The 20,663-nt window shown below is 54.3% G+C and overlaps 11 protein-coding genes across 11 annotated transcripts; 4 read left to right on the top strand and 7 right to left on the bottom strand.

Moving 5' to 3' along the window:
- Positions 1-40: 40 nt before the first annotated feature.
- Positions 41-727, bottom strand: L969DRAFT_93217 (uncharacterized protein; the record flags this gene model as incomplete). The annotated part of the gene is made up of 4 exons (XM_014713814.1): positions 41-50; positions 109-326; positions 399-482; positions 587-727. 4 exons carry the CDS (start codon positions 725-727, stop codon positions 41-43), a joined length of 453 nt encoding a protein of 150 aa, XP_014569300.1.
- Positions 728-757: 30 nt separating this feature from the next.
- L969DRAFT_46974 (uncharacterized protein) lies at positions 758-1,761 on the bottom strand (the record flags this gene model as incomplete). The annotated part of the gene is made up of 4 exons (XM_014713813.1): positions 758-1,065; positions 1,127-1,216; positions 1,271-1,414; positions 1,467-1,761. 4 exons carry the CDS (start codon positions 1,759-1,761, stop codon positions 758-760), a joined length of 837 nt encoding a protein of 278 aa, XP_014569299.1.
- Positions 1,762-1,842: 81 nt separating this feature from the next.
- Positions 1,843-2,395, top strand: L969DRAFT_16037 (uncharacterized protein; the record flags this gene model as incomplete). Its single annotated transcript, XM_014713532.1, has 2 exons — positions 1,843-2,132; positions 2,188-2,395. The coding sequence occupies 2 exons, from the start codon at positions 1,843-1,845 to the stop codon at positions 2,393-2,395; spliced, it is 498 nt and encodes a 165-aa protein (XP_014569018.1).
- A 22-nt stretch (positions 2,396-2,417) lies between these two features.
- L969DRAFT_85894 (uncharacterized protein) lies at positions 2,418-4,276 on the bottom strand. The gene is made up of 10 exons (XM_014713812.1): positions 3,938-4,276; positions 3,816-3,881; positions 3,695-3,754; positions 3,638-3,647; positions 3,462-3,586; positions 3,361-3,411; positions 3,234-3,306; positions 3,065-3,178; positions 2,576-3,009; positions 2,418-2,525 (listed from the first exon to the last, which is right to left on the bottom strand). Exons 1-10 carry the CDS (start codon positions 4,232-4,234, stop codon positions 2,457-2,459), a joined length of 1,299 nt encoding a protein of 432 aa, XP_014569298.1. The 5' UTR covers positions 4,235-4,276; the 3' UTR covers positions 2,418-2,456.
- Positions 4,277-4,320: 44 nt separating this feature from the next.
- L969DRAFT_72019 (uncharacterized protein) lies at positions 4,321-6,218 on the bottom strand. Its single transcript, XM_014713811.1, has 6 exons — positions 5,332-6,218; positions 5,244-5,280; positions 5,093-5,196; positions 4,920-5,033; positions 4,656-4,868; positions 4,321-4,604 (listed from the first exon to the last, which is right to left on the bottom strand). Exons 1-6 carry the CDS (start codon positions 5,855-5,857, stop codon positions 4,372-4,374), a joined length of 1,227 nt encoding a protein of 408 aa, XP_014569297.1. The 5' UTR covers positions 5,858-6,218; the 3' UTR covers positions 4,321-4,371.
- A 485-nt stretch (positions 6,219-6,703) lies between these two features.
- L969DRAFT_16034 (uncharacterized protein) lies at positions 6,704-8,441 on the top strand (the record flags this gene model as incomplete). The annotated part of the gene is made up of 4 exons (XM_014713531.1): positions 6,704-7,318; positions 7,369-7,712; positions 7,762-7,925; positions 7,984-8,441. The coding sequence occupies 4 exons, from the start codon at positions 6,704-6,706 to the stop codon at positions 8,439-8,441; spliced, it is 1,581 nt and encodes a 526-aa protein (XP_014569017.1).
- A 59-nt stretch (positions 8,442-8,500) lies between these two features.
- L969DRAFT_93211 (uncharacterized protein) lies at positions 8,501-12,421 on the bottom strand (the record flags this gene model as incomplete). The annotated part of the gene is made up of 16 exons (XM_014713810.1): positions 8,501-8,872; positions 8,920-9,088; positions 9,136-9,269; positions 9,322-9,513; positions 9,563-9,811; positions 9,871-10,130; positions 10,314-10,352; positions 10,399-10,488; positions 10,539-10,561; positions 10,611-10,627; positions 10,682-10,840; positions 10,892-11,339; positions 11,420-11,528; positions 11,583-11,626; positions 11,685-12,141; positions 12,196-12,421. The coding sequence occupies 16 exons, from the start codon at positions 12,419-12,421 to the stop codon at positions 8,501-8,503; spliced, it is 2,988 nt and encodes a 995-aa protein (XP_014569296.1).
- Positions 12,422-12,492: 71 nt separating this feature from the next.
- Positions 12,493-14,807, top strand: L969DRAFT_93210 (uncharacterized protein; the record flags this gene model as incomplete). The annotated part of the gene is made up of 6 exons (XM_014713809.1): positions 12,493-12,707; positions 12,759-12,820; positions 12,868-13,068; positions 13,121-14,085; positions 14,144-14,296; positions 14,343-14,807. The coding sequence occupies 6 exons, from the start codon at positions 12,493-12,495 to the stop codon at positions 14,805-14,807; spliced, it is 2,061 nt and encodes a 686-aa protein (XP_014569295.1).
- Positions 14,808-14,857: 50 nt separating this feature from the next.
- Positions 14,858-16,661, bottom strand: L969DRAFT_93209 (uncharacterized protein; the record flags this gene model as incomplete). Its single annotated transcript, XM_014713808.1, has 6 exons — positions 14,858-14,877; positions 14,935-15,242; positions 15,303-15,510; positions 15,564-16,211; positions 16,267-16,389; positions 16,439-16,661. 6 exons carry the CDS (start codon positions 16,659-16,661, stop codon positions 14,858-14,860), a joined length of 1,530 nt encoding a protein of 509 aa, XP_014569294.1.
- A 407-nt stretch (positions 16,662-17,068) lies between these two features.
- Positions 17,069-18,640, top strand: L969DRAFT_46499 (uncharacterized protein; the record flags this gene model as incomplete). The annotated part of the gene is made up of 1 exon (XM_014713807.1): positions 17,069-18,640. The coding sequence occupies one exon, from the start codon at positions 17,069-17,071 to the stop codon at positions 18,638-18,640; it is 1,572 nt and encodes a 523-aa protein (XP_014569293.1).
- On the bottom strand, positions 18,278-19,724 carry L969DRAFT_348290 (uncharacterized protein). The gene is made up of 2 exons (XM_014713806.1): positions 19,011-19,724; positions 18,278-18,953 (listed from the first exon to the last, which is right to left on the bottom strand). The coding sequence occupies exons 1-2, from the start codon at positions 19,468-19,470 to the stop codon at positions 18,682-18,684; spliced, it is 732 nt and encodes a 243-aa protein (XP_014569292.1). The 5' UTR covers positions 19,471-19,724; the 3' UTR covers positions 18,278-18,681.
- Between the last annotated feature and the right edge of the window lie 939 nt (positions 19,725-20,663).

Genomic DNA, 20,663 nt, shown 5'->3' with positions numbered 1-20,663 from the left:
AGAGTCGGCCTTGTTGATGACTTTGTAGTAGCCGCAATCTTTAATCTAAGCTTGAGGCGGCCGGGATGAGCTCTGCCCGCTCGTCGGGCGTGGGCGTCGCTAGCTTACCTCGAGCTCCTGATGAGCAGATCAAACAGATGCGCAACCTGCCAGAGGCCGCCTATCGGGCCTGCGTTGCGGGCAGCCACAGGTGTTCGGTCGGCTCGGTCAGATAGAGCCCGAGCTTGATAGCAGCTATGGGGAGTAGCGTCACGACTGATGATGCTCGCTCTGGAAGCTTGCGCCGAGCTGTCAATGTGGAGACCCGCAGACGGCAGACCCGCACGCTGCAGCAGAGCTTAATCGGCGGCAAGCACGAGGAGCGTGGGCTAGCACGCGCGCTCAAGCTGTGACAGCACGGAGTTGCGGTCTAGCGTAGAGCTCGACCCGATGGCCGCTCGCACGCTTGACTGCGACCAGGATAGCTCAAGCTGCTTCACAACCTGATGACGGTTCACACAATCTGCATTTCAGGGGTAAAAAGTCAAGCTCTGGCCCTGAGCCGCCGCCGCCGCCTCCTCGAAAGCTGAAAATCGCGGCCGATCACTCCAGCTGGAAGGATGGCGGCCGAATTGTCCATGCAGATTTTCGATGTAACCTTGTCTGACGGGATCAACTTCCCACCACGAGCGGGCGCAGCTAACGTTCTCCAGCCGGTTTGCTGCGAATTGCGATAGGGCCACTGCATTACGAGCGGCCGTTTCATAGTCGACGATGCTCAGAAGATACTCTTGAGCACTTTGTCCAGCGCTTCGCCCTGAGCCGAGGAGTCGGTACGCCCACTCAAAAGTGGTCGCTGCTTGAACAATCTGGCTTTCTTGGGCTGTGGATTTGCCAGCTGATCTACTGGGTCTATTGAATCATCAGGAGGAGCAGAAGGAGCGCCAAGATCTGGCTGCTCGTGTTTCTCATGACGCCTCTTGATCTGCTTCGCTTTATCGACTTGTTGCAGATATGATGACTGATCTCGTTTCGATTGTGCCAAGTGCGAGCGCAGCAGATTCGACTGGATCGACGCTTCCAAGGCTGTTTGCGGCACGGAGGATCGTCCTCAGCCGCGGCTATGCCACAGAAAGACCGTACTGACCAATCTGCTCGGACAGCATTCCCCACTTGAAGCGAGGGAGATACTTCATGGTCCAGATATCATCTTTGAAAGGACTCGCTTTCTTGCCGCCTGTCGTCGTCAATGATCAGCAAGTAGGCTTTGCATCGGCGTCAATCTGCGCACCGATGGGTTTGGCATTCAGCAGATCTGCCACGCTTCGTGCAATTCGCTTGTCTTGGAACTCGATCCAGCCTTCGACGAAGCGGTGAGCAGTATGCTTCTCCTTGATCTTCTTGCCATCTTTGCGCTTTGGCACAGCCTTGAGATCTGACCGAGATCTGCTTCAGTGATTGCAAAGCTGTCGCGCAATTCTGCGTACCTTTGTCGTCTCTCTTGAGATAGATGCGGCCCAGCTCGCCGTACTGTGACAGGAGATGCTTGACCTTACTGACTCCCATGCCCGGTGGTATCCTGCTCAGGTAGATGATCCCCGTCGAGTCTACCTTCTTGTTGAATTTGGCAATTTGGTCAAGCTGCAAAGGCTTGACGACTGCATTTGCTTGTTCGTCCGCGGATGCTTCGACAGCTTCTGGCGTCACCTGAGACCTTTCGTCGGCCAGTACTAGGTCGAAAAGGTCGACATTGTGCAAAGTCTGGCGTCGCTTGGCGGCCATCACAAGATTTTGACCCGTCGCGTGACGACATGTCGACGATTGTTCGAGCCAAGCCAAGCGCCGTCATCGACTGTCGAGACAATGACAGTCCCGGGCAACACAGAGCGACAGAGCGGCAACCCCCGCGCGGCAGCCAAAGATCATCATGTCAGCCGTACAGCAGGCGGACAGGACCGCAAAGATGGCAAAGCGGGCGAGGTAGCATGGGGCGAGGGTGATCATGCGATCGATGAAGAGGCTGCTGGGATAGCAGATGCGCAAGAGGAGATCCAAGCAGCCGGACTGGGATCGGATGCACCCAAGGAGGGGGAGGCGTACGAACAAGAAGGAGGGTTGAAGGATGAGCTCATCGAGCGTGAATCGGATGCATTGTAAGCGCTTCGTCTGCACCCAGTCCTCTCCGCTGAACGAGCCGTCCGGTGGCAGGACACGACAGAACCCTGCAGATACGCTCTCGCTAGGCGACATTGCAAAGTCGTCCTCTGCCGCTTCTGCGCCAAAGGGTTCCAGTGTGGCAAGTTCGGGCGCCAAGAACGAAAGCGCCAGCAATGCAGCCACGCTCAGAGGCAATCACATCAATGCAGACGGTGTCAGCGAGATCGACATTGCCGGCGCACCCTCTAGCTCAACATAGACAGACAGCTGCACTGAAGCCCAGCCAATGTATCGAAACACAAAGTTGCATCTTCACGATTTCACGAGAACATCTTGGCCATGCGTTGTCGCTGCTTTTGCTTTTCTGCGTTTGCTTTTGCTTTCGTCGTCTGCCATACGATCGTGAGACCAAGCTCAAAAGGGAGGTGGCCGGACGTACCTCTAATTGACGAGCGATAGCTGGATCATCAGACATTGACGCTGCCTGCTTGAGATCTACCAGTGCTTCGTTGAAGTCCCCCACGATCGTGCGCAAGGTGCCCCGTCGATACAGCGCCTTTGTCTTCTCATCTGGTGTTGCCTCTCGTGAAGCGTCCTTGGGACTACCCTGCTCCACTTTTTGCGATCGCTTGTGTTCGGACCAACGCAGATCTTCTGGCTTGGGTGAATCTTCCTCTTCCGCTCGGAGGCTGAGCACCTTTGTGCAGCTCGCAATGCCCGTCCTCACGTTGGCAGCCGCACCAGATTTGACGCCCATCAAGGCGACATTGAGCAAACAGCTGATTTTGGTGTCTGCCAGCCCCTTCGCAAGCTCTGCATTGGGCTCTGCGAGCTGAGTTCCGAAATGGTCAAGGTAGGTTACTGCTTTCGCATCTACAGACCAATGACATGTCAGCTGTGCCAGTGTACACACAAACTCTCGGCTGACATTTTCCCTGCGCTCGGGAGAAGTCGCCCGTCTTGAAGAGCTTGGTCCCTATCGCTTTCAGATTCTGCGCAATCTCGAGCGTCACCTCGGGTTTGTTGATCTCGTGCTCATCGTCTGACGAGAAGGCCAATTCAGCTCTTCTTCGACAGCTACATGCGCGCGGCCTGACCTGAGACGACGTTCTCGTATTGATCTCCCGTGTCGTCAGCTTGACTCGCGTCTGCAGTGCCGAGAGGCTCGTCCTGCTCACGTAGCAGATAAGTAGCTAGTCCCTGACCAGAGCTACGCAGGCTTACTGGCTGGAGTTCACCGCACTTGGCAATCGCGATCGTCTCGCTCGGTGCATCCTGATCATCTTCATGAGTCTCGACTAGCTCGGAACGGAAAAGCGTCTGACTTGGGCATTCGTCTTGCTGTCCTCGATCATACGGACGACCTGACGACCGCCAATGACTTTGCCAAAGACGACATGCTTGCCGTCAAGATGAGCAGGCTTGGAGGTAGTAATGAAGAATTGGGAGCCTGTGCTTATGAACGCTCAGTGACCGTCGTGTCGCGTCGAGCAAGCACTACCATTCGTGTCCTGCGCCCATGTCAGCCCGTTCGAAGATGCAGTAGGGCTGGACATACGGGTCCGGCGTTGGCCATACTGAGCAGAAAGGGCTTGTCGTGCGTCAACTTGAAATTCTCCTGCACAGTCGATGTAGGCATCAGCGCTGTAATAGCCCACCTTGAAATGCTCTCGACTGACGTCCTCAAATTTCTCGCCATAGATCGAGCGACCGCCCGTACCATCTCCGCGGGTGAAGTCGCCACCCTGTAAATACATGTCCATCAAGAGTGCTTAGCATGGCTTCAAATTCGAGTGCATACCTGGATCATGAAGCCCTTGATAATTCGATGGAACTTGCTGTCAGCAAAGCCGAATCCCTTTTCACCAGTGCAGAGCTGTCTGAAATTGTCCGCTGTCTTGGGCACGACATCTGAGAAGAGCTCGAAAGCGATGCGCCCTGCCGGACCGTCATTGATGGTGATGTCAAAGTACACTCGCGGTCTGGGCTTTGCTGAAGTTGCAGAGGTCTCAGGAGCGAGAGTAGTGCCGGTCAAAGTGGGTGCTGATACTTCTGCAAGCTCAGAGACTGCTCGGACATCTTCTGGGGCGTCTGACATTGCGCAAGGTCTGCTCAAAGCGACCGTCCTGGCGCCCTTTCGAACAAAGTTTCTACGCGCCCGACATCGCGTCATCAATGACTGATCGTGACTTCAACACGTTCGATCTGCAAGCTTGCAATAGGATTCTGCGTATTTTACATCATGCCTTGCGCAAAGCCACTGGCAGCATAGGCCATCGGTCGTATAGCAGGATGAGGTTGCGCTTCGTAAGTCTCGAAATCTAGTTTGCCGTCGTCTGAAATGCGAATGAAAGCCGCCTTGTTGCCGACTTGATCGATGTAATTCGGTGCCGAGAAGACGGTCATGCACAGACCGTCGTGCTCTATGCTGTAGCCCTCCTGTCTCACTTCATGCGAACGTATGATTCCTGATCCATCTGGTGTTCAGCCTCGTGCAAAGCGAACGAACGAGCACAAACCAGTCAGCTCATTTGTCTTTGCGAAACGTTGGGTGACATCCGGACCGAAATCGAGTCCGATACCACGCTTGCTTGGGCCTCTACCTGGCCATGCTTGCGGGTCCGACCAGAGCGCTTCGGACATGATGGTTCCCGACTGAGGTTGCTTCGACTTCAAGCGCTGGATCTTGCGAACATCTGCCAGCGAAGTCTCGTCCTTGCTGAATAAGCCGCCTGTAGCAAGACGCATCAAACAATGCTGCAGCATGAGGACATTGAGCGTACCATGCAAGATAAGATAACGTCTTGTTCCTTTGTGCAGGATGGGAACAGAGGGCAATCGTGCGTCAACTGGACCAGCAGGTGGGCACGATGCCGTTACAAGAGTAGCAATAGGTACTGCGACAGCAGCAATGTCAGTCACTGGCTGGAAAGGTATGATCCGAGTAGAGACTGACGGGCAGCAAAGACTTCTTCGAACAGCTTGTACGTCATCTCGCTGTACTTTTTCTTCGTCTCGCCCTCGAAGCCGTACACTTTATTCATATCTGATGTCTCGTGACTGCTTTGTCATCAGCTTTATCCAACTGCATGAGCTACTGGACATACTTTCCACGGTTCAGAAAGACTTGCTCTGGGTATAGCCCTACAAGTATGTCAGCGCCGCTATATGAGAGGAGCTTAGCAAGCTGCCTACATTTGTACGCAAACAAAGTGAGGACGACCTCTGTACTCCAGCTGCCTCGATCTACAAAATCGCCGTTGAAGACCATCTTGTGATCAGACCCAGGCTGGCCAGTCAATTTGAGGCAGTGGCAGAGATCCCAATACTGTCCATGGGTATCGCCAAGAACGTCGATGTGCTGTCCCTGAGAGATCGTCGTCTCTACGAGCGAGGGCTCCTTTGAGAGAGCGTTGTAGGCTCCCAATACAATTTGCCAAGCTATCCTCCTCGGCAGTACCTTGCCATCCTTGAAGAAAGTGACCATTTGGTCCAAGAAAGATTGGGTAATCTCTGGTGATCCAGACGAGTCTGTTCGTAGTCGAGGACCGGCGTAACTAGCTTCGATATCCATGCCCGTCTTGAGCTGATCGCTACATTTCTCGATTGCGCTGGGTTCTTCTCTGCTCGCAATCGCCTTGTCGAATTCCAGCCGCCTTATGAGTTTCTCTGTGCTCTCTAGCTGAATCTTTGCAGCCGTATTGGCTGGCTGAAGCCTCATAACGACACGGAAGTCCTTGATGGCTGATTTTGCTTGCACGATGGCGAGATTGGCGAGCGCTCGGCGGTAGTAAGCTTTGACGTAGCGTGGATCGAGAGCGAGTGCCTCTGTGCAATCCGAGATGGCAAGTCCATGTTCTTCCAGCTTCAGCCGTGTGGCAGCTCTATTGGACCATACCGCCGGATCAAACGGATTCTTGTTGAGCGAGAGTGTGTAGAGATTGGCAGCTTCGTGGTATCTCGACTGGCCGAACAGCGCATTGGCCTGAGACTTTATACTCAGAGCTGTCGCTTTATCCTCATCAGACACGTCTTCTGCCTTGGTAGGCCTGACAGCTTCGCCATCATATGTCGTGCCATCCAGCGAGGGTTCGCCTACGCTGCCAGACAGAGGAGCTTTGTAAGAGCGAGTGGAGGATGCATCATCATCGCTCATATCGACATCTGTGTCCAGTGTCGATCGACTGCTGCCCTGGGATGCAGAGGCAGCAGATGCAGAGGATGAAGATGCCAGCAGGCTGTGTGCTGTAGGCGAGTAGGCCGGCTCATTCGACGGCGAGGCAAAAGTGTTAGGCTCGGTGTCCATGAGCGGACTGGGAGCAGTGAGGGGCGAAGTGCTGGGCGTGGAACTCGTTGGCCGAGCAGACGCCGTGCTCGATGAGGTCTGATCCATCCTTCCCGCTTCCCTCTGTTGCGCCTGGTCTGGTCAGACGACTGGTGGCGATGTCGCACTCTGCCGCAAAATCGCGATTAACGTTATCGAGCCAAGTCGATCACCGACTTTGCCGCCTTCCATCAGCCTGTCTAGAGCTCAGTCCAGACCAGACATGGAGCAGAGGTGATCTTGATGGCACAACAAGCCACAGCGGATGACGACAGGCCAGCCTCGCCGCTCTACAACGACAACACCAATGAGAACAAGTCTGGCGTGCCCGAGTTTCTTCCCCGACTGGTCGCCGTCTTCTTCGCCATCTTTGACCCCAACGTTGGGCCCAAGATCGTCCACGATGTGCCAGAAGGCTTCATGTCACGGCCTGCGTTCCCGTCCTCGCCCCCACTCCAAAAGCAAAGCTCAACGCTCTCCAGCGCTCCTCTGAGTCGTGTTGCATCTGAGCAAGGCAACATCATCTCGCCGAACAAGTTTGCAAGCGCAAGAAAGGAAGAGACTGTCTTTTCTGCTCTCACAGACTATCTCGTCCCCAAACGATCGCTCTGCGGTCATCTCACGACAGTCTGTTTGGGCGACAGATATAAGCTACTCGGCTATCCTATCTGGATCGAGGAAGCCGACGATGGTCCTGAGGATGGGTCGACATCTGTCCTGCATGAATCTGCCCCAAGGGGCAAGTATGAGCGCGGTCACTTCAGCTTCAACTTGGGTTTTGTCTTTGACCGAGGCGCCGAACTGGCTGCCTATGAACCTCTCGTACGCAAGACGGGCCGTGTTCTGCGCGACCTCGAAGTGAGCACAGGTCAACTGAGTCCTATCTCGAGATTGATGAGGTGGGGCAGGAATCAGAATCGCTCTTATCCGGTCCAGCACATTCGGCTCGCATCCATTCGATCCTCGAGCAGCTCTACGAAGACCTGAACAGCTACTCAGAGACTTCCATTCTCATCGATGGCGTCACCTCTCTCGACCTCAAGCTGTTTCCTTTCTATACCAATCCCGGTCTGATCAGGGATTGGGACGTGCCCATCTTGCTCGTCGACTTGGTTATGATGAGAACGGACGGATGGGATCTGACGATGCAAAAGCTGGCGGGTCACATCAATGGCGTCGATTGTGTCAAGACGATCGCTACTGTGGCAGATGTCGACTATGCCCTTGCGAGAGAAGCGATACAGCATCTTGTGTGCGTCTCTTCTAGAACGGTCTCATGTCAGCTGACCCGCCAGCTTTAGCTACTATGACGCAGTCATTGTCACCGATTTGTTCCAGTTCAGTAATGAGTACCGCTTGGCGAGCAAAGAAGCAGAGAGTCTACCGTGGGCGATGACAGACCAGCGCGCATTCTCCGCTCTCGCAACAGAATGCGAGAATTATGTCTCGACAGGATTCGCCAAAGGTGGGGCCACCACATCCAGCCTACTCTGCATAGCTGAGTCTTTTAATCGTGCACGCAGTATCATTCATCACTTTACTTAAGCTACTCGTCAAGCTCCAGCCAGGTCTCACTGCAGGCGATTGGATCGAACAGAATAGTATTCACGAGCTCGCCATCGATGTAAGACGACTGATCTCATTCAGCACAATCAAAGGCTATCTCATTCGAGTCCACGTCTATCCCGTTTGGCTCGACCATCCCTCCATGCAGAGCAGCCACATCGAACTTCCCAGCGAGCGCGAAGGTAGCAATCCCACCAATGGCCCTGCCGGATCACATGATCCTGATGATGTGCCGAAAGAGACGTTGGTGCCATCTACTCTCAAAGCTTTGCTGGACGGCACACATCACATGGACGAGTTATGTGTACGCTACCGAATTGGCAATGCGCGACTACGCGAGTTGCTGAGAATCATCGGCGGCGTGACCAGCGATGACGATCGAGACTACGGGCGCGTGTGTTTAGTTCGCTTGTAGCAGCTGTTGTGTGTACGATTTGTCACCACAGTCTCAAAGCATGTCAGAAAGCATTGCAATTACTCTGCTGGCAAAGGAACTCGATCTTGTGCTGCCTCTTCCCTGACATGCGCAGCATCTGCCCTTTCTACAGCCGTGACCCCCTTTGTCGGAGCGCTCTCAGCTTTGCTCGGTTCTGTTACGGCAGACGTTTGCTCTTCTAGCGCGAGGCTCTCGAGCTCCTTTGCCAAATCGTCCTCGTCCACCGTCCCTTGCCCAGCAGCGAGCCGTACGTCCTCCGTTCCCTGCAGGACGGTAGCTTCTATCTCGCTCTGGTCTGCCAAGGTGTCCTGAAGATTGCTCATAGTCTGCTCCACATGGTCTTGAGCAAGCGAAGGGTTCTTGAGCAAGCTCTGCAGCGAAGCCGTAGCTGTTTCGTACGCTCGTACAATCTGCTGAAGTGTCAGCTCTCAAGTAAACAGCATGTCGTTGTCCTCACGTCGATATCGCCCGCTGCAGTCTCAATCTTGAGCAGTACAGCCTGGATCGTTTCAAGCGATCGCGTTCGTTTGTCCAGCAAGGCAGTGAGGTCCTTCTTAGTCCGTAGGTAGGACATTGCTAGCTCTTTACGCTTGCTGGCAACATACTCGGAAGCCTTGTCTTGCGCTCTGATAATGAGATGAGCCGAGAAGAAATCGAGACGCATGGAACACACTCTTTGATGCGATTTTCGAGGTCGTCTATCTGTCTCTGTAGTGCTATCCGGGTCATCTTGACCTGCAGTATGCCCCTATCGGTATCCGAGATCATCACTTTGTCTGCTTCTTGACGCGAGATGACTTTGACCATCTGCAGTTTAGATGAATGTGTGATAACTAGAGGATATCTTTGCTCTGCACACCTTGTCATCGTATACAAGCACATTCGAAGACTGTAGGGATAGCAGCATGATATCCATATCGCTCCGGGATAAGCTCTGCTCTTGCCCCTCGAGCGAGAAGCGATGGTAGAAGTCGTCGCGTGTGTACAGACAGTCGATGGGTGAGCCTGCACTCGCATCTTGTGCTGCTGTCCGCAAACCGGCGAGGGCAGTCTACGATCTCGTCAGAGATATATCCATATCCGACATGAAGGAGTCTGACCCGTGCAGAATCGACGAGGATGTAAGTGCCGCGTAGAGCTGCCCAACGTTGCTCACGCGATTTGCTGGACGATCCGACGTCTTGTTCGTCACTTGAGCTGAACCCAAGTGTCTGCAAAGACCATGCAAACGTCCTTGAGAGCAAGCTGAGACCGGGCTCGTGCTGAGATGCGCTATCGCTCGGCATGCGTCCCTTGCTAGAATTGAAGCTCGCCAAGCTCATCAGCTTTCCCTCTTTGAGCATTCGTTCCTATCGTCAGAAATCAGCTCGATCGCCGCTAGACGATAGGATCGCTATTCATGACTGACGAGAGCATAATGCAACGCAAGCGGTCTACCTACGCCGTCCCATCTGAGCTTGTCCAAGAGCGTGTCGTCTACTTGTAGCAGAATGGTATCACCGCTCGGCTTGGCAGGCTCTTTGCCTTTCTCCGAGCTCGTGCTTGGTCTGGCTTGAGCGGCTGAGGTCGAGCGAGACAAGAAGCCATGTCGGTTCAAGTCGTTGAGCAGTTCTGTCCACCAAGCCACGCTATTGGCGATTGAGGCGGGCGAAGAGGACAGCGAAAAGTCTGAGTAACGATGCGCCAGCCGAGCCCTTGCCGACGGTTGAAAATCATCTAGCGTGCTTAGGTACGCTTTCAGATCCATCCTTTGGCTCGGTCCAGCAGATAGCAGAGCGCGACACGCGACGAACATTGATAGATCGATGATCTCGAGAGGCATGCATGTTCAATCGTCTGCAACGTGTAGACAAGTCACTCTCGCGCCTGTCTGCAAGCAAGATTGATGCGCTACGCTCTCTGTCAGATAGCACGCAGAAGAGTATGTACGACTTACTCGGCGGCCAGCCATGAGCGCCAGAGTGGCAGTTGGGTTGCTTGATCTTGCAAAACGACTGCGCTTGCGCGCTCACGTAGCCACATTGGCCTGAACACTGATCGTCAGCGCATGGATCCTCCAGCACTTCTCGGTTCTACCTTGGCCATATGACAGCATGACACTGGTGCCTACTTCGTCAGAAGAGCGTCACACAGGTGTCCGCAACTCACGTGAAATCTAGATAGCCCTACACCTCGGACATATTCAGATTCGTACATTCTGAGGACAAATCGAAACGTACCGCGCAGCAGTGCCCAAGGGCTGCCTCGTGGGCTGGCGCGAACATAGCCTGCCAAGTCGTTGTCTTCCATCCGACGACGACGCGAGCGAGGTTGTAATCGGTCGAGCCATCCGACCACGTCTCGTCTACATAGGCTCTCCATAGGCCTTCCGCAAAGCTCTGATCGATGCTCGCTCAGGAACAAGCTGGGCTAGGACGAGGATGGCGTACGAATTTGACACTCGGCTGAAAGTCGTTCTCTAGGTTACCAGGAGACATGGTCATGACCACAGAAGCCTGCGAGTTGTCATCGATGATCATGAACCCAACACGAGAGCACAGTGCAGATGCTTCGATGAAGAGCTCAAAGTCGGTCGGCTGAGGGTCGTAGCCATATCTGTGCGCAACTTTGGCTGCGTTTGCAAGAGCGGTCGATTCGCAAGACTTTGGTGTGCTGTGCTGCTTATGGCCGCTTGCCGCTCTGGGAACAATCGCTGGCCATTCTTCATGTATTGCCGCAATGGACGAATAGGACACCAGGAGTCCGGTTGCATGGTCGTCAACAGCAATCGCAGGCGCATGCGACCTCGTTCTCGCCGCCAGTACCGCTCGCAAGAGTATCAGAGCGAGCCATAGCCAAACGAGCGCAGGCGTCATACACAAACAGGCTTGCGACTTTCTGATCGGTGAGAACGCAACACGGAGCTTTATCGGTACCCTCAGGGTTGCTATGCCGTCTCGACAGCAGGCAGTGCTAACGCTAGTGAGCTCAAGCCGAGCTCTTTGGTCCAGTGCAGCCTAGTATCAGAAAAGGCCGTCGTCTCGTATTTTGGCGCGGTGGGCTGTGGCGAGCTCTGCAAGGATGGCACTACTCGTTGCCCATTTGTCAGTCAGAGCTCCTTCTGCGCAGGGAAGAACTTGCCCAATGCGCAAAGACGAGGTATGACGGACTTGTCTTTTGCTGTCCTGTCAGTAGGGACTCTGTCTTAGCGCTGATGGTGCTGACGAAGCATGACGCTCTGACCCGTCCAGATAATGCGCCAGATCATTACAAAGCCATAGCGATCGCTCGAGTAGCCCTTGATCTGCGAAATGACCGAGCCAAGTGTCGTGAAGCAGTCGCGGGCAATGAGGCATATAGACGAAATGAACAGGGTTGCTTGTATGTGCATCGCCTGGCGGATGGCAGCAGTAGCGTGGGTTGAGATGCTCTTGTAGGTCTGTACTCGCTTCCCAGCCGAGCGACTCGATGTAGCGCAGGTCTGATGATCCAAGGGCCGGGTCAACGACGCGTACCGGCCATGTCGGTCGGAGCAGAGTGACGAGTTCTTGCAAGACCACGAATTGGCATTGCGCTGATCGCATAGCAGATAAAGAGCCCGTATAGTCTCGAGCAGGAGAGAATCTGCCGATGCCCAAGCAGGTCAAGACGTAGTCTCTGTCGCTCTTGCCGGCTCTTTGCAGCGTTTCCAGGAGCCATTCTGGACGGGCCGACTACTCAGCTCGTAGTGACTGCAGACCAAAGACTTGCGTACCTCTGAATATCTTGAGATAGTCTTGCGCATTCAAGTGAGTCCGTCGAGCTGCTATACAAGCTGCTGTCTCCTGCCCTGAGAGCTCGTGAGACAGAGCATCATCTCTGCCATCTGACGCCTTTGGACGCGCTGCCGGCCTGCGAATTGACTTGTTGCGCTTCTTATGGTTTGCGGTCCTGCCAGTGACGATCTTCCAAGGTGCTTCTTCGTCGACATCATCGCCCATAGATCGATTGTCGGCAAACCAACGTTGCACGCGTCTTGCCAACGCCTTTCCACGGCTTCCCCTCGATCAGGATGCTGTCGACCATGCACAGAAAGCGACGCACTAGGCGGAGAAGGACGAACATCTGTCTGGCCTGTTTCCTCGTCGCGCTGCCGAGCACACACGCCTTTTGGGGCCTGCCCGAACCCAAGTTCACCTATGAAGGCTTGATCGATGTTGGCGACTTGGGGCTTGCAGCAGCTCACGGCAGGATAGCAGCACTAGGCGACGCAAGCGGGAATCAACAGCACGTCTTCTTTTCTAGGTCTCAGCTGCATGACTGATGCGCGTGAGACAGAATTGATCTGTTCGTGGTCAGCCAAGACCAGAGAAGCGTGACGTTATGGCAATGGGACAAGAGTGAGTCACAGTCGCTCTGCATACCAGCCTGACTCATCGTCTTGCAGCGAGCTATGTGTATCGCGCAAGCTCAGAACCCCCAATTAGTGCACCGCCAAGCTTTCTGATCACCAATGTCGTGCCTGGCGACTACAACTACGACGGCAGGCTTGATGTGCTCCTCATGGGCCAGAGCAATCCAGGAGGATGGTTCAACAGTGATGAGCTCAACCTGGCCGCCTATCTGGGGCAAGGGCAAGGCGCTTTCGGTTCGTTCTCTCTGTGCGCTTCATTCTGAAGCTCATGGCTGTGGAATGGCAGGGCCGGCGCAAGTGCTGCCTTCGTCCGGTCTGGCGCAACCGATACCCATCGATGCCTCTGGTAATATGACGGTCGACCTACTGGGTTCCATAGCAGCCGACGCTTCCAAGCCTCAATTGTGGTCTAACACGCGCTTCTCAGGCGACAATAGCTCGCTCTTCGAAATCAAATCAGGGCCATTCGACCAAGCCACGCTAGACAGCTTCGACTGCCAGTTCCCGAATCCACACAGCAATGCACTCATAGACTTGAATGGCGATTGCTTGGCGGACCTATTCCTGACTTGCGTCAATCCGCGAGATGCGACCCAGCTTTCATACAAGATCTTCACCAACGAGAAAGAGGGAGGCTTCAGATTCGCGCAAGGGGGCAATCTGCCAAGAGGGACAGGGCAAATCATCTTTGCAGATATGGACAGAGATGGCACCATCGACATGATCTTCCCCACTTGCACTTCTTCGGGCGACAACTGCTACATCAATATTGCCTACAACAAGCAAGTACCGCTATGCCAGCCTCGACAGCCTTCGATGAACTCGGATGGATCACTACAGTGCCGGTCATCAGGAGCGCTTTGCGTTGCGGATCCTGGGTTTTCCTTTGATCTGACGCCTCTGGAGACCAATGATGCCTTTACGCGCATACCTCTCAAGGCACTCATTCCCGACGCGCCCTATCTCATGCTGTTTGACGAGTCGATAGCAGGCACGGTACCACTGGCGCTGCAACCGGGCGACTACAACAAAGACGGCTACCCTGATCTCCTGCTCATCTCTTCATCTTCAAGGCTCCCTCGATCCGGCACACCTAGCCTGATTGAGAGCAGAGCATGCGACAAGTCGAGCTGCACATCGGCTGAGATCGCTCAATCCCGAAGAGTTTTCCTCAGAGTCGTTGCAGGCGCCCATGCGCTCAACTCGATCAACGACGCACGCAGCGCTTCATTTCTTGATGTGGATGAGGAGGTCAGCAGATGGCTGTCATCCCCTCCCCCGATTCTGAACTGAGACAGCTGCATGACAGGGCTCACTCGATATGATGATACAGCGCACGGGCGCAAAAGCATTCACGTTCATCAAGAATAAATACTATGCCGATGCTTTCTTCCTCAAAGCCCTCGTCGTCAACGGTGCCTGCGAGAGGTACTGCTTCCCTGCTACTGGCGACAAGTACCATGTACGTCATTCTTGTTCTGGGGAACATCCGTTGACACAGCATGCAGCCCTATGGCGTCAGCTACTCTGGCGCTTCGTTCAAGTTCACCGTACTGGATCCGTCTGGCACGCGACGAGCTACATCCGTCGGTCAACTACCTCAGACATCTTACATGAACCTCGCCACACCATACTCCTACTTTGGCCTCGGAAGAACAAATAATTACGTCGAAAACCTTTTTATCGGCTCGACACGACACCAGCCACTGCATTATATCAACGTCGAAGGATTGATACCCAACTCGCAAGTCGTCATTGTGCCTTGGCAGCCTCGGAACGTACAGGAACCTTATACGTGGATGAAAGAGCTTTATCTGCGGCCGGGCGATTGGATTCCATGGGTCGGCGTCGTGCTCATCGTTGCTACAAGCATCCTGGGTATAGTCGTGCTTGTTCTGCATCTTAACGAGCGACGAGAAGACGAAAGAGAACGACAGAAGAAGTTGCATTACTTCAACTTCCAAGCACTGTAATCACCGGAACGTTGTAGCATGCGATGCAGCCTGTGACAAAGCTCTCACTCTCAGGACTGAGCGTAATAACCTGCAGACCGTCCACCTACTCGTCAGCTCCGATGTTGACAGTACGAAGTCAACTCACGTTCAGCTTGATCGAGACAGCTCAGATTTGACTTTAGCTTGTTGAGCGTCTCGATGTACTCGTCTTCCTCATTGCTATCGAACACGATCCCGCCGCCTGCTTGCAGGTACGCCACGCCATCTTTGAACGTCATTGTCCTGATCGCAATGCAAGTATCCATCGTATCGTGTGCAAAGTTGAAACGACCAACAGCGCCCGCATAGACCCCTCGTGCTTCCTTTTCGAGTTCGGCGATGAGCTGCATCGCTCTGATTTTGGGCGCACCGGAAACCGTGCCTGCTGGGAAGATAGACCGAAAGGCATCGAACCTGCAGACAAGCCGATAGCTCAGCTCGGCACAGACCTGGAACAGTTCAGTCGTGCCGGACCTTGTCTTGTCGGATCTGAGAATGCCAGAGACCTGACTGGTCAAGTGCATGACGTGGCTGAACTTCTCGACTTGCATGAGCGAGTCGACCGTGACTGTTGTGGGTTGACAAACGCGGTTGACGTCGTTGCGCGCGAGATCGACAAGCATGACATGCTCCGCTCGATCTTTTTCCGAGCCACGGAGCTCTTCCGCCAGACGCTCATCTTCTGCGTGCGTAACAACTTCAGCCCCAAACGGGTTGACAATATGTTGGGCTTGCCTATCTCGCTCGAACCACGCTTGATCGTGCCTGCTATCGCATGATTGGTGACCTTGTTCTTCTCGACCTTGCAGAGGCATTCGGGACTTGCACCTACTAAGCTCAAGCCTTGGCCGCAATCGACATAGAACATGTACGGAGAAGGGTTGACTTGGCGAAGATAGCGATAGGCATTGAAGGGGTGCAAAGCTGTAGGTTTAGCGAACCTCTGCGAAGGCACTGCTTGGATGATATCGCCCTTGACGATATGCTTCCTGAGCTGAGTCACGAAAGCTTTGTAGCCTGCTTCTCCGACGTTCGAGACCGGCTCCTGACCTGGATATTCTATCGGCGGCTGCTCGGGAAAGGGTATGGGTTGCGTCGATTGCAACAAATCGACAACCTTTGCTATCCTTCGGTTGGCTTCGTCGTAGAGTTCATCAATTTGCGTTTTGCTCGGTCGTGATGTCGCATGTTGGTCAGATTGAGCGCTGGGTAGGATGACGTGCGAGACGGCTTTGACGGTCTGGAAGAGGTGATCAAAGACGATGACGGAGTCGCATAGCATGAAAACGCTTTCCGGTATCCCGATAGGATCCGTGAGAGGTCGCTCGGCTTTCTTTTCGAAATGTCTGATGCAATCGTAGCCTACGTAGCCGATAGCGCCGCCTATCGTCACCGCGCTCAGTCTGAAGCGTCGATGACGTTGTGCATGATGACCTACCTGTGAACAAGGGCGCTCCCGGCACTTCGACGTAGCGATACCGATCGAGTTCGGTCTGGAGCGCTATGAGCGGGTCACCTTCGACTTCTTTGCCTTTGCCTGATCGCAGTACTCTGTAGGGATCTGTCGACGCGTCGCTCAGCTAAGTCACTTTGGCCACGAGAACACTGACTCGCTCCGACGAAGCTATACCGGCCTACATGAGAGCCTCCTACGACGCTCTCGAGCAAGAAGGAGCCAGCATGATTGTCGTCAGACACAGTCTTGCAGCCGTCGGTGATTCGTAAATAAGCCATGACGGGCGTCAAGACGTCTGCCGGTAGCGTGACCCATACCGGCACACAGTTGCCAAGGTCTTGGTCTATATATTCATGGACCTGCTCCCGAGTTGGCATGCTAGCCGGGGGTCGCATCTGCTGAGGGCATCAGCACAAGTCACAGGACCGTCGTCAAGGGCGAGCAAGAGTGTGAGCAATCGTTCAGGCCCGCTTGTCGGAGAGACGCAACAAAGCGGGTATAGTTATGAAGGCTGAGCTGCTTTGGGGAGTGCTGCCGGGTCTATGACACCTTGTTGCAAGCTAGAAAGAGCGTCCAAGCAAGTTTTGCTGTCATGAGCTGAGCCCAGGCTCGCAAGACCGCTCTTCCACTCCCGTGACTTCGGATCGATGGACCATCTCTCGCTGAAGATGACATTGGGAGCTGCGAGTGACTTGCCTTGGATGCTATGCCGACTTGAGCTTGGAGGATTTCGATGACTTGTTCGTCGCGAAATTGTTCGGCTACGCTCAAGCGGCGGGCTATCATGGAGCTATGGCAGCTCTGCCTGCTGCTAGGCGTGCTCCTCGCAATATGGTTCCTCAGCTCAGGACGTATGCCGGCCAAAGGCGGAGCTCAAGTCCCACCAATGATTCGCCACGGCCTACCTATCATCGGTCCCGCGATAGCGCTGGGCAAGGATCCCATGAGCTTCCTTGCCCAATGTCAGCGCAAGTATGGCAACGTGTTTACTTTGCCCTTACCCCGACAGACGTTTGTCATCGACGCCAAGCTCACGCAACATATTTATGGCTTGCGAGAGGACAGTCTCAGTTTCCAACGGATTCGTGTATTGCTGCAAGGTGCAGCGTTTGGCGTCGGCGAGGAGGCCAATATAGATCCAGCAATGCGAGCATGGTACTATCCGCTACATTCCAAGCTCATGAGCCAAGCCAACCTGCCGAACCTGGTAGACGCGCTCGTGCGGGATTTGAGGACAAGTCTGCTGGCCAAGGCGAATGAGCTGCCCTCGGGTGGCCAAGAAATTGATCTCGTCTCCTTCGTGTTCAATGTTGCCTACGACTCGACTGCTATGGCTATCTTCGGGCCAGGTCTCGACGCTCGAGCGATACAGCAAGACTTTTTGACCTTTGACGATAGCTTCCCCTTGCTCGTCGCTGGCATTCCGATTTGGTGCTTGCCCAAGATCAACAGGGCAAGGAAAAGACTACTTAACGTCTTTGAGAAATACGCCCTTGACGAAGAAGCCATGGACAGCGCTTCCGATCTCATCAGAGAGCTCGTCAAGGCGCTCAAGACGACCCGCTGGAGCAGGCAGACCATGGCCGCCATGATCTACGGTGAATTCTGGGCTGCACTCGCCAATGTCGTCTATGTCGTCGTCCACAACGTCCTATTCTGCGTCCAGTCCCCCGGCATGGTCGGCGCTATACGAGCAGAACTGCATGGCTCGCTTTCACCAGACGAAGACGGCTCGCCGAGTATAGCAGCAGAAGCTGTCAGACTCGAAGCGACTGGCAACGCGGATCGCTTCCCTGCGCTCACGAGTGCTTGCTGGGAATCCATCAGACTTTTCGTCAGTGCGGCAAGTATCAGGGTTGCAGAAGTAGACGTCGTCTTGTCAGCATCCAAGGCAGCAGACGAAGCGCCGCCCTATTTGATCAAGAAAGGCACAAAAATCGTCTGTGTCATGCGCCCACTCGCGACTGACGAAAGCGCCGATTCGCTCTTTGGCTCGGATGCAAAGACTTGGAAAGGCATCAGGCATCTCGATTCGCAGGGTCGCTCGACTGTTCAGACGAACTACTCCAAGCTCAGCATGTCCTTCGGAGGCGGCGTCAGTAAATGCGAAGGACGCTATTTTGCCGCTGCTGAACTCCAGGCAATCACTGCAATGATACTGCTCCTCTTCGACATCGAAGTCACGGGCACAATCAATGCGCAAGGCAAAGCGCTTGATGCGAATTCATCCCCTCATGCACCTGCGTACAATAGACCGGCCGGCGTCATCACGGCCGGCTTTGACGAATCACGACACTTCACGGGCGCGCTCCATCCCACTGGCAAGGTCTGTGCGATCATACACAGACGGACGTAGCTTCTGTACACTTGTGTGCACTTGTTGATGTATCTATGCTGCTATTGTCTCTGCACAGCGACCGATTTTTTGCGCCACGTACAAGTACCAGAATGACCAAATACCTCCCAAGACATCGTCGCGGGCGGTGTAGTCGGACGATCGGGCGGAGGAGGCACTTCGTCGTCTTCTTCTGGTTCTGGCTCGAGAGTACATTCGTTTGATTCGATGGCGGTAGGAAACGTAGCGCGACATTCTCTCGCCCAATCGTCTCGAAAGTCCTTTGCAGGACCGCACATCAGACTGTGTCGTATGTCTCCAATCCGTACGGCGCCTGCATCCCTAGCATCAGCCAGATCCTTATCAGGCCTGATGGCGGAAAGTGACGTACGACCTGGCCAACTTGCCGCCACATCGGTCGTCCACATGTTTACACAGCAGACGGAAACGAGTCGGTAGATCCGGTCATAATGCATGTCTATATCGCCAATCTCGATCGAAGCAGAGTGAAGTGCGCGAACCATGTTGACATGCCAGACCTGCATATCGGCGGTCTGTGATCGCATGTAGCCATCACAGTCTGGCGCTTTGGGCATGCCGCCTGTTGCCCAGCAACCCAGCTTTCTCTTTTCCGACAAAGGCTTGAGCTTGAGCGTGAAGAGTCTCGTTGGAGATCTAGAGGCGATAGAAACCGGGTAGGATTGAGAGCCAATGCGTATACTTCCCGTGCAGGTTACACGATAAGGACGAATTGCAAAGCAATATGAAGCCACTTCATTTGCCGGTGTCGGTCCAGTGATCAAGCTAGCCGCGCCCAAGCTAGCCGCGCTCATCAGAGTGTCAATACGCATCCTGCTCTATTGTCCGGCATGAGGGGAAAGCAAAAAAGTGACTGGTCATGGTGAGACAACGGGCTTCGACGAGACGCGTATCAGGATAGTTTACGGCCCGGCACTCCGGCGAGCCCGATAGCTCGCCAGTCTCCATTCGGGTGTGTTCAGCACTTTCAGCTGCCTTGCGCCCTCATACTATGGCTTCCTCGTCGGTCGCACTATCTGCTTATCTGACTCTCGAACGGTCTTCAATCGCTTTATATCGATGCTACGACGGGTCATATGGATCGAGTGGCTGACTCGTCGAGGTTAGGGAGCAGGATACTGTGGAACTACACAAGGAGCGCTACTAGTGACTGAGCCAGCTTTCGCGTCTCCGGACAGTATCGCGACAACGCGACGACCCTTGCGACGTCATAGCGATCGACTCACCCTCGATAAGACCGTGTCAGCTCCCCGTCAGCAGTTTTGCTTGAGCCTGAAAGAACCTCATAGACACTCCCTCTGCTTCTGACTTCGGGCAAATCTCAAGAACCCCTGCAGCTTCTTTTCTGCGTCCCCATGGCTACAAAGTGGTCTCTTCTCGCTCGCATATGACGTCTTGGCATCGCTAGCTGTACCCATCGAACGAGAACCGAACATGTCGTCTTGTTCTGTATGTGAGCCAGGTTTTCAGCCAACATACTGCCATAAACAACGGCGAGCCTTTCGAGGGCTAAATCGTTTCCACTAGCCCGAAAATGCGGTTCAAGGGCCAAAGCCTCGGTTCACGTGGCTCAACCTGTGCTCATCTGCTATGTTTCACAATGGTCGCTCAATGCGATCGCCACAGCGAAAGAGCGCAAGCTCGCTCTCGATCGCTACGGGAATGAGCAAGCAATTGACCGGTGGATCAGAATGAATAGCACTTGACGAGCTGGTCTCCAGTCTGCTCTGGGATCCGAGTCTCACGCGGATCACACCATGGAGTTGACAAGATCTCCATGGAGCCAGTGCGACCTCTCCTTTCCGTCATCGCAGTCAACAGGCGACTCATATGCACGGGGATAGCTTTACGCGAGTCGCTCGTCACTTTCACACATATACTCTATTGTCGTGCCGCTGCACCTGTGACGATGGCCAAGTCAAGATAGTTTGCTTTCTTGCCTCCCAATGCATTTTCCTCTCGCGCTCGGGTTGCTATGGGGCGTCCAAACGACAGACGAGTCGTC

This window comes from Mixia osmundae, assembly GCF_000708205.1.
Source record: "Mixia osmundae IAM 14324 unplaced genomic scaffold scaffold_3, whole genome shotgun sequence".
NCBI lineage: Eukaryota > Fungi > Basidiomycota > Mixiomycetes > Mixiales > Mixiaceae > Mixia > Mixia osmundae.
The sequence above is the reverse complement of the archived record's forward strand: the minus strand, read 5'-3'. Positions and strand labels throughout refer to the sequence as shown.